General features: G+C 39.2%; 2 protein-coding genes across 2 annotated transcripts in view; both read left to right on the top strand.

Moving 5' to 3' along the window:
* The window catches only part of QSOX1 (quiescin sulfhydryl oxidase 1), a 146,977-nt gene that overhangs the window by 66,378 nt on the left and 68,379 nt on the right, over window positions 1–12,220 (top strand). The window lies entirely within an intron of this gene.
* The window catches only part of LHX4 (LIM homeobox 4), a 45,206-nt gene that overhangs the window by 10,842 nt on the left and 22,144 nt on the right, over window positions 1–12,220 (top strand). The window contains exon 2 of the mRNA XM_075287917.1: window positions 8,232–8,403. Within this exon, the coding sequence (XP_075144018.1) occupies window positions 8,232–8,403 (172 nt within the window). The remainder of the gene's footprint in view (window positions 1–8,231; window positions 8,404–12,220) is intronic.

Below are 12,220 nucleotides of genomic sequence, written 5' to 3'. Positions count from 1 at the left end.
AGATAGATAGATAGATAGATAGATAGATAGATATTTTGCACCTTACAAGTTAATATGGAGATAATTTAGTAATAATTCTACACAATTCAGCTCCAGCACCTTCTCCCCCCTAATAGTATAGATGTAATTGTCATGGTCTAGTAATGGGGCCCAGTCCTGATGTTCTCCATGTTATGTGGGGGTCACATAGGCTTTCTATTAGCTTAGGAGGTATATAATAGAGTATATATAAGGGGTGTAGTATATCTAGTATCGCAGACTTTTCTGTAGCTTATTATTAACATAATAACTGGACTGTAAAGGCTGTACTTATTACCAGTGCAGTCTATCCTTACCCATCGCTCATGATATCACAGGATGACCAGCATGAAATCAGGCCCATTTGGGTTACAACGCCATACACAGTAACACAAAAATAGGGATATCTCGAGCGAAGAGGATGGTAAAAATAGGTAAAGTTTCTATGAGCCCAAAACTATAATGATAGTTCTGCAATATAGTTACCATCTCCCTGCACCCATAAGCCATAAGTCTGCTTGTTTCCAGGTCTCTATTACCTTGGGTCCGAATTTTTTCCCCTAAATTTTGCCTTCATTTGGTGAATTTTGGCACATTTAAGCCACATCTCCTTCCTATGAAGCCACACTCCTTTGTATTTAGCCACTCCCTTGTAAAAAAATTATGTCAAATCAGATGTGACTACAAACATCATATTTTGGCCCATTTGATGCCCGGATTGAGGGGTAACCACATTAGTAAATCCTTCCTAATACATAGCAGCTTTAGGATCTGTAAGAAATCAACTTGGCCTAATACATCATAGGCTATGTGCAGGGGCCCCGGGGTGTATGAGGCGGAGGTTTTCAGGGCCTTTTAAAGAGGCAGATTATTATCCAAATTATCATATATAGCAATGCCCATTCCTACTCCATTCCTAGTGTATGACAGGACCAGGGACGCCAAACCCAAGGGTCCGATGAGTGAGGCCGAAGACCACTTTATTTTATTTTTTTGTTTTAAATGTAGATTGTGAGCCGCATATAGGTATTACAATGTACATTTTTTCCTATCAGTATGTCTTTGTAGAATGGGAGGAAATCCACACAAACACGGGGAGAACATACAAACTTCTTGCAGATGTTGTTCCTGGTGGGATTCGAACCCAGGACTCCAGCGCTTGCAAGGCTGCAGTACTAATCACTGAGCCACTGTGTTGCCCCCGGCAACTTTATTTTTAACATCCGAGGGGTTCAGGAGGGGGCAACACTGTGAAAGAGCAGCAGCCCCCTTGTAATGACTAGAGTAGACATGCCTGATCCTTACAATGGTGATGCTGCCCCCTTGCTTATGGGAAGACTATATGCAGCCATATGTGCGTTTACAGGTACATGTAAAAATTCATTTGTCCCCATGGACCACTTATGAGTGTCATACATAGGTGATGGTGGGAGATTTGACTGTCCATGCCCCCTCCCCAGGAGCTAAGGGGCCAGGCAGCTACCCAAGAAGGCCATATAATAACCTGCTAGTCTACATGAGGCTGCTACACACAGCTTTACATGGTCTTTGCCCAAAGCTTTGCAGCTTTAAGTTATTTTACAATCCATATTATGTTCTACATAGGTTGAGTTTTTGTGATGTTTTGCTTTCATAGATCTGAATAGGTTTTTGACATAGTTGTATTGTATGGTAAGGAGCCCTATTTACTCCTAGGCATAGCACATTACTGCTTCCTACCATCAAGGATGCAGGAACTGCAGTTTTAACTGCAAACAATAGCGGCTGTATATATTTAATATCGTCCTCCTGAGGAGCCATGTGATATGCATTGGCGAAACGCGTAGAGGAGCTATGAGGAGTACATAGCCCACATTAGGTCAGAATAGGAGAGCAGTAATATCTATTTTATGCCAAATCCATATACCCTTTCCTTCCCCAGGTGATTAATTAATCACAGGGGTTTAGAGTGACTGTTATAACCAGTACAGGTTAGGGTACTATATATATATATGGATGACTGAGGGGCAGTTGTCTATGGCTCTCCTATCTACATTCTCCTAATTGGGTCACTATCCTTTCCGCACACGGACACCATCATTCCGTATAGTGTGTATCATTTCTCAATTTTTAGCGCACATTGGGGCTTTTTTTTTTTTTTTTTTTTTTATCTTAAAAATTAAAAGTTATGTTTTAAATTTACTCTTTCTGTGACAAAGTTAATAATTGAGTAAATTACCCGCCAGTGAATTTGTATCACCAAGGCAGCCCATACTGGCATAGCAAGTGCCTATAGCTCCACAATACAGAACCATAGTGACTCTGTGTGCCACAGTACATGGACCATACCCATATCGCTGCCAAGTCTATAGGTCCTTAGAGCAAATAATAATAATAATTTTATTTACATAGCGCCAATGTATTCCGCAGCGCTGTACAATTTGTAGGGTTCAGATACAGACAGAAAGATACATTACAAAGAAATAGTCACTTCACATAATGGGACTGAGGGCCCTCGTCACAAGAGCTTACAATCTATGAGGTAGAGGGGGTGACACAAGAGGTAGCAGGGCCGGCATTGCTTATACAGAGGTCAGACAATTTTGTAATAGAGGTGACTGTCATTACACAAACATAAACCTGTATGAGCCAAAACCAGTTGTGTCCTTTAACAAATCGGAGTCTATCACCATCTACTGAGTTAGCTTAATATCAGAGTTCCTGCCATAATTTAGCCTGGAATCTATGGCTCAGGTTCTCAGTACCCGGCGCTGTGCCAAGGGCTGTTTCAACCATGTAAATGCCCATAAGTATCTCCTAGAAGCACCAACAAGCGCTAAATACCTCCAGGGTGAAGCCCACGTTGCGAAAATGCAGTGTTTTATAGTACTGCGAAGTGGATGGGATTCTGGCTAACCACATTCACACATTGAAAAAAATCAGCTGGTTACAAGCTGGGTTTCCAAAATCACGTTTTTATAAATCGCAGCATATTAATTATACCTTATAGGGATAATAGGGGCAGAAACTCCACAGAGGAAAATTCTGCTGAAAAAAATGCAATGCGTTACCATTGAAGTGTTTTCGGCAGCGTTTCTTTGCTGCAGCTAACTACGTGGGGCCTTAGCCTTAAAGGGAATGCCCGACTCCTTTGATATTCCTAAGAGTCTGGAAATAGTTTTACCAATCCTTGGTGACTTCTTTTTTTTTTAACTATTTTCAGCCCAGTCAGACATCCCCTTTAAGAAATCGTCTGAAACAATAGTTAATGTGGGGAGATTTCTGCAACTATAAAAGCTATTTTTGTTGTGAAGAGATTGTGAACTCTGGTGGGTTAAAATCAGGACTTATAAATGTAACTCCTGCTCCCCTCCCATAACTACCAGGAGAGCCCCTTTTCAGACCAGGACAAGCTGAATTTGTCTGATTGTTACTGAAAAATCAGAAATTTGAGAATATTGTGAACTTTGCTATATATGTGCACCACTGCTCCATTCGTGTGGGTCACTAGGGGACCCCTTGTGCAAGGTCATTTCTAATGGACCTTGTGATCTGTGAATTGAACCTTTGGAAATACAATGACATAGATTGCAGTTTCATTTCCAAGTTTATTTATTGGGTGATGTTATTTGTGCACTAGATTAATGTATTATTTCGGCACTGTATGGTAATGTATAGGGCACCGTTATTCGTTTTCCATGCGACCCCATATCTTGTATGTACATATCTTTTCATAAGTAATAATCATCATGGATAATCCATTAATAGATCCATCCAGTATTGCCATCATGGATAATCCATCAGTAGATCCATCCAGTATAGCCATCATGGATAATGCATCAGTAGATCCATCCAGTATTGCCGTCATGGATAATCCATCAGTAGATCCATCCAGTATTGCCATCATGGATAATCCATTAATAGATCCATCCAGTATAGCCATCATGGATAATCCATTAATAGATCCATCCAGTATAGCCATCATGGATATTCCATCAGTAGATCCATCCAGTATAGCCATGATGGATAATCCATCAGTAGATCCATCCAGTATAGCCATCATGGATAATCCATCAGTAGATCCATCCAGTATAGCCATCATGGATAACTCTTTGCTTTCATACTACTGTGATATTTGAGAATAAAGTTGACATCATATTGGCCCATACTTCCTATAGGACAAAGTCCAGTTGGTCCCAAGTATTTGAGCTCATTTTGGCCATGATGTACTTTTTATACGGCCATATTTTCCCTTAATTTCTAGCATTGGACAGATAAGAGCTAAAGAATAATTTGTACCTGCACAATGACAAAATAATGGGACATCTATCCTACAGTATGGGGCGTAGGCCATGTGTATATACCCAATTTTTGGCAATGAAATAATGACTTAAGTAATTGGCAAAACTTTAATGAAGGTCGGGAGATGTGATATTCATTGTCTGTAGGGACTCAATTTAATGGAGGAGGGAAGGGAACATAATGCTGTGTGACCAGGTGGCGGTATGTTCTGTTCTAGTATAAAAGAGTCTATGCTTTTTGGGGGATTTTTTGCAAAAGCATTTGCACCCCCGTGTCCTGGCTTCCTCTATATACAGTACAGACACACAGATGTACACCAATCTGCCAATCCATTAGCATATTGCAGCCTTTCATAGAAAGTATACACTTACTGCACAGTACTTAATACTAGGCCAAATCCTATTTACAGATAAACAGCAGCATTTTCTTAAGATGTATTTCTGTTCTGCATCTTTCAGTGTCTGCAAGATTTTACTCTAATTCTTCTGTAGCAGATCTTGGGGGTTTGAGATTATGATTTGACCTTAATCCTAATCCCTCATTGCCCTGGGGACCTATAAGGAACTCATAGGCGATGTGTCATCTCCGAAGATTTATCTCCTGCAATACAGTTACAGAATTTCACCGCTATTTAGGGTTCAGCCAGTTAAGGTGGCCATTGATGTAATTACTGTACGGTGTACGGTAGTGTCGCTTTATGCACCGCTCTTAGATGATTTACACTGTAGCCAATGACGGTAAACAGGACGGTTGTGCGGTAAGCAGTTTACTAGTTTACTGCAGAATCCTTTAAAGATAGATGGACTGATGCTGGAAAGATGCCGTCACGACTTAAAGGGAACCTGTCACATTGGAAATGCATTACAATCTGTTATAGAGCAGATTGATATATAGAATTGTTAGAAAATAGGTATTCCTTTATATCTCTGCTCATTTTGGGATCAGGAGTCCAGTGGGCGGTCCTAATCATCAGTGATTGACAGCCTTGTCGGACATTGTGTACATAAATAGCTGTCAATCACTGAGTAGGACCGCCCACTGGACTCTTAATCAGAGATATGAATGAATTTTTGTAATACATCTATCTATCAGATTCCCGTATGTACAGAAAAATCTGAAAATGTGGCCATTCCTGAACTAGGGAAATTGGTCCAGTCTTGATGTGGTTAATGAAACTTCATGTTTTTGGGTTTTTTTGCATTAAGGCCTTTCTGGGTCAACTTCAAATATTGAGAGCACAGGCTGCGACCTGAAGTTGACGCCAGAATTAAGATTTTTATTCATTGTTATCATGTATTGTGTAGCATTATGAGCGATATATCCCTGTCGGGACATTTAATGGGCTGGTCCTGGATTGTTGGGGTGTATATATAATTTTTGTACATGTATATGACTATTGCAGGTGATGGTGTATAGGCTGAGTTCACACCTGCACCTGGTCTCTGCCTGGGGATTCCATTCCCCATTCTCGACGCATTTTTCTGCACCTTTGGCACAGAAACCAGCAGGACCCCATTATAGTCCACAGGTTCTGTGGCTTTCCGAGGGTAACTGCTTTTTTAAGCAGATCCCCTCTAGGTGTGACGCTAGTGTTAGGCCTACGTATGATATCTCGCATGCTCAGTGGTTCCCCTATTGCCCTGCAACATCCAAGTGGAGAAACATATGAAAATACCCTAACTATAGTAATACAGTATACAGCATAACCTGCCCACCTCCAATTTCTATATACCGTATATACTCGAGTATAAGCCGACCCGAATATAAGCTGAGGCCCCTAATTTTACCACAAAAAAACTAGGAAAACTTATTGACTCGAGTATAAGCCGAGGGGGGAAAATGCAGCAGCTGCTGGAAAATTTCAAAAATTAAAATGGTTAGAGTTTTTGGGTGCAGTAGAGGCTGGGTGCTGGGGAAGGGGAGGGGGTGTTTTGGTTGTCTGTCTGCCCCTTCCCTGAGCTTGAGGACTGGGGTTTTTCCCTCCCCCACTTGGCATTGCTGACTCGAGTATAAGCCGAGGGGGGCTTTTTCAGCACAAAAACTGGGCTGAAAAATTCGGCTTATACTCGAGTATATACAGTACTCAGGTTGACCATTTCTATAAATTTCTCTTAGATATCTGCTAGCTTGTGGCACACATGGGGGCTGGCAGTGAGTACATGTTGGGACAGATTTACTAACCACAATGGGGCTTATTCCGTATGCCTTGATTTTTGGGGTACAGGGCATAAAATGTTGCATTTTTTGTGCAAATTGGAAGTTTGTGCAAAATAAAAAGGTCATTTTTTTTTACTTCTGTGCCATCTCCATTTCCCCACAATGGAGGGCTGACGATGGCCCCACCAGATTTATCTTCATATAAGTGGAAGTGATGGTGGAAATGTGCACAGACTACAAGCTGGTATACATATCCCCTACAACGTACAGAGGCGTCACCTCCTCATACATGAGGCACAACCTCCATCGGCTCCTGGGTTATTTTATAAACCTGCCTCATTTTGCCAGAATTTTGGCTTAACTTGAATTAAAAACTGGTGTACACACGGTGCAGTATATTTTTTTATATGTTTTAGGCCCCACATAGCGAGCCACAGCCAAAAAACTCCTTGGCAAACCCATAGTGGTTTTTCATACTTTTTCGTAGTAATAAGTGACATGCTGCAATTTCCAAAAACTCGACAATTTTGGAAACTGCAGCATTTCAGCTGCGGGTATTTTTCTACAATGTGCGGATGGGATTCACTAGAATGTATATATCAGCCTGTGTAGGAAACTGGGATGACTTGGCCTGTGTTTAGACTACCTAGTGCACACTAAGTATTACAGGACATGTTACATGACCATTGTATTATCAGCCGTGTGCCGTCATCTTCATGGATAACACACCATGCATTCATCTCTACAGCCCTGTGCACATGACTGTGATATTCAATGGTCTAGTTAGGGGATGTGACTTGAGCCTGGTCCTTGGAAAGCAGAGGTATAACCTAAGAGGGTGCAGTTGAATCCTGACCCCGTCACCTTGCGGGCCCATTAGCTATCCCTTCCCAATATGAGAGGACCAATACTATAAAGGATACATTATAGTTTGGGCCTGATACAGATTCTACATCGGGGCCTGGAAGCTTCATGTTACTCTCATGTGCCGTCCTTTCCATTTTTCACAGATCTGTACGTGCACACGGTCATGTAGCCTTGTATAGTGTTACATGCACAAATCTGGCAGGTTGTACACTATACACTATACAGGCAAAAGGCCTATATCAATAGAGGAGTCCTATATACTATTACATTCTACCCTTATAGGGCTGATATAGGAGGTCTTGGTTTGGGGGCTGAATACAAGGTATTAGTATTGAGTACCAAGCACAATATAGAGGTGGGCACGGGCGTAATAGTTATTAATATGTCTATGGTACCGGTGTGTAGCTTATTACTGTACTGAAAAATATATGGGGGGCAATGCAAATGCATAAACTGCTTGTCTTATCCTGGCCATGTTTAGGATATGGTTGCACGGCGACTTCTAGTTGTATCATAATATTTCACGACTACATAACGCCTAATAATAACCCTGCAACCAATTCAATTGAAGCGACTGGCAACACAATATTTGCAATGTTGTACAAGTTGCCATAAATTTGATTTCATTATGTAGCTCCACAGAGATCCATCCACCATCTGCGGTCTGATGACCAGTGGCCACAGGGGGTACATGCTCTTATCCAATAGGGATCCGTCTACTTATCCTACGTCCATAGATGAGCATGTTTGAAACAAGGCCTGGTCGCTCACTTAGCAGCCATTGTGTCTTGGGCACCATTGTGCAGCAGTATTGGTAACTCAGGGCAGAGAAATATTACAGTAACGCTAGTGATGTTGGAATTCGCCATTCATTTACGGCTCCTTTTCTTTGCTCTTTCTTTCCGCAGAGATTCCTCGCTGCTCGGGATGTAATGAGCACATATTAGATAAATTCATCCTGAAGGTTCTAGATCGACACTGGCACAGTGCTTGCCTTAAGTGCTGCGAGTGCCAGGTACCCCTGGCTGAACGCTGCTTCTCGCGGGCTGGAAATGTTTACTGTAAAGACGACTTCTTCAAGTGAGTTCCAAACCTTTAATCACATTTCAGCGTCTCTGAATATTTATAGGAGGAGTAGACGGAAAAGTCAGACTCCATTATCATCTGAGCACCTTCGCTTTGTACAGAATCGCACTATTTTTCCAAATCAATTCCCAAAAAACTGAAAAATATTCTGCTGATATTTGTGTCCCCTGCATTATATATGGCGGATGTGTTAACCATGATTACAATTATAGGTTCCCATTGATGGGGGCGCCACTGATACTGTATTTTGGTATAATTTAAGCATGGTGTAGTGGTATTTGAGCACTGTATATTGGTATTATTTGAGTATAGTATGGTGGTATTTGAGCACTGTATGTTGGATTAATTTAAGCATGGTATGGTGGTATTTGAGCACTGTATGTTGGTATTATTTGAGTATAGTATGGTGGTATTTGAGCACAGTATATTGGAATTATTTGAGTATAGTATGGTGGTATTTGAGCAGCACTTTATATTGGTATTATTTGAGTATAGTATTGTGGTAATTGAGCACTGTATGTTGGTATTATTTGAGTATAGTATGGTGGTATTTGAGTACTGTATATTGGAATTATTTGAGTATAGTATGGTGGTATTTGAGCAATGTATGTTGGTATTATTTGAGTATAGTATGGTGGTATTTGAGCACTGTATATTGGTATTATTTGTGTATAGTATGGTGATATTTGAGCACTGTATATTGGTATTATTTGTGTATAGTATGGTGGTATTTGAGCACTGTATATTGGAATTATTTGAGTATAGTATGGTGGTATTTGAGCCTTGTATGTTGGTATTATTTGAGTATAGTATGGTGGTATTTGAGCACTGTATGTTGGTATTAATTGAGTATAGTATGGTGGTATTTGAGCACTGTATGTTGGATTAATTTAAGCATGGTATGGTGGTATTTGAGCACTGTATGTTGGTATTACTTGAGAATAGTATGGTGGTATTTGAGCACTGTATATTGGTATTATTTGAGTATAGTATGGTGGTATTTGAGCACTGTATGTTGGTATTAATTGAGTATAGTATGGTGGTATTTGAGCACTGTATGTTGGATTAATTTAAGCATGGTATGGTGGTATTTGAGCACTGTATGTTGGTATTACTTGAGAATAGTATGGTGGTATTTGAGCACTGTATATTGGTATTATTTGAGTATAGTATGGTGGTATTTGAGCACTGTATATTGGTATTATTTGAGTATAGTATGGTGGTATTTGAGCACTGTATGTTGGTATTATTTGAGTATAGTATGGTGGTATTTGAGCACTGTATATTGGTATTATTTGAGTATAGTATGGTGGTATTTGAGCACTGTATATTGGTATTATTTGAGTATAGCATGTGGTATTTGAGCACTGTATGTTGGTATTATTTGAGTATAGTATGGTGGTATTTGAGCACTGTATGTTGGTATTATTTGAGTATAGTATGTTGGTATTTGAGCACTGTATGTTGGTATTATTTGAGTATAGTATGGTGGTATTTGAGCACTGTATATTGGTATTATTTGAGTATAGTATGGTGGTATTTGAGCACTGTATGTTGGATTAATTTAAGCATGGTATGGTGGTATTTGAGCACTGTATGTTGGTATTACTTGAGAATAGTATGGTGGTATTTGAGCACTGTATATTGGTATTATTTGAGTATAGTATGGTGGTATTTGAGCACTGTATATTGGTATTATTTGAGTATAGTATGGTGGTATTTGAGCAGCACTGTATATTGATATTATTTGAGTATAGTATGGTAGTATTTGAGCACTGTATATTGGTATTATTTGAGTATAGTATGGTGGTATTTGAGCACTGTATATTGGTATTATTTGAGTATAGTATGGTGGTATTTGAGCACTGTATGTTGGATTAATTTAAGCATGGTATGGTGGTATTTGAGCACTGTATGTTGGTATTATTTGAGCACAGTATGGTGGTATTTGTTAGTATTATAAGGCATTGTTACTTAGACACTATGTACTATCTTATTAAATTAAGTGGAGAAGATATGGCACTGTTATTTAGGCATCTTACTGATCAAATAGAAGCAAATGATATAGTTGTTTGGATATAATATAATAGTGCACCATATGGGGGGCACTAACAGAAGGCTCCCCACAAAGCAAACAGAAACCTAACTTAAACCCTCAATTAACTTTTTTCTTGGCTAATATGATACCTAATGCTTTGTACTATAGCCATTGGGCAATAAGCTCACTATGGCCATGGTCACCCATGTCTGGTAGTGTACAAGCATTGCAGAAAGGTGGACGAGACTGGATGTATGGCTTCAGCTGGCCCCTACAGTCTTCATGGGCTCAAATGGGGCACAGAGCTGGACCTGTCAACTAGCCAAAATCATACAGTCTAGATTGTTTTATCTAGTGCATCTACATTGGGTGGAAAATACGCCATATCACTGGGCATACAGTACTGTACAAAAGATTTAGGCAGGTGTGAAAACAATACTCCAAGGTATGAATGATTTCATCAATATTTGTTGTGACCTTTGCCCTTTGGAGGAGGAGTCCTGGAAGTGATGATAAGGCCCCGACAAACCTCAACATCATCCAGTCTGTCTGGGATGACATGAAGAGACAGAAGGATTGGAGTAAGCCTACATCCACAGAAGATCTGGGCTTAGTTCTCCAAGATGGCGGGAACAACCTCCCTGACGAGTTCCTGCAAAAACTCACAATAATATTGATGAGATTTGGATTTTTTATTTGCATTATTTTATAAAATTATCTATTATCTTCTAATTCTGAAATTCAGAGACTATTACATCTAGGTATTGAGTCACCTGCATATGTCAGAGGTCCCCTTTAAGATAGGCAGTGTTGTGCTCCAGTGTAACCATGGTGTTTGTACCAGAATCTATATGGACGCTACTTAATATAAACCACAACGGTATATTCCAGACAATCCGGAGAAGCCCTGTGTGTCCCTATACGTGCAGGCCTGGCTATTCTGCTGGGTATTCTCGTCCTCTATAGATTCAGAGATGTGGTTTTAATCTCATTAGAAATCAAACTGTGTTAGTATAGAGTGACCATAATAGAGTTATATAAGGTCACAGAATATGGGGAGGGGGGCACTTACTTTTGCTTTTCCTTTGCATTTAAATTGAAGGTAGAGACATTTATAGGATTGGGCTACAGAAAATAAAATGATCCCTGAAATTATATTAAAAAAAATTTAAGTGAATATTTTGGATTCTTAACATTTTATTATGCAAAATAATTCATAAAGGTAAATTTCCATCATGTGTTTTATACGGCCACGTTATTATTGGTTATTATATAATCGTATATGGTGGTTATATAGTCGTATATGGTGGTTATATAATTGTATATGGTGGTTATATAATCGTATATGGTTATTATATAGTCGTATATGGTTATTATATAGTCGTATATGGTTATTATATAATCGTATATGGTGGTTATATAGTCGTATATGGTGGTTATATAATCATATATGGTGGTTATATAATCGTATATGGTTGTTATATAGTCGTATATGGTTGTTATATAGTTGTATACGGTGGTTATATAATCGTATATGGTGGTTATATAGTCATATATGGTTGTTATATAGTCATATATGGTGGTTATATAATCGTATATGGTTGTTATATAGTTGTATACGGTGGTTATATAGTCGCATATGGTATTATATAGTCGTATATGGTGGTTATATAGTCGTATATGGTATTATATAGTCGTATATGGGGGTTATATAATCGTATATGATTATTATTATTATTATTATTATTGTTATTATTATTATTATTATAGTTT

This window comes from Leptodactylus fuscus, chromosome 9 (genome assembly GCF_031893055.1).
Source record: "Leptodactylus fuscus isolate aLepFus1 chromosome 9, aLepFus1.hap2, whole genome shotgun sequence".
NCBI classification, from domain to species: Eukaryota; Metazoa; Chordata; class Amphibia; order Anura; family Leptodactylidae; genus Leptodactylus; species Leptodactylus fuscus.
This window is presented reverse-complemented; position numbering and strand designations above follow the sequence as displayed.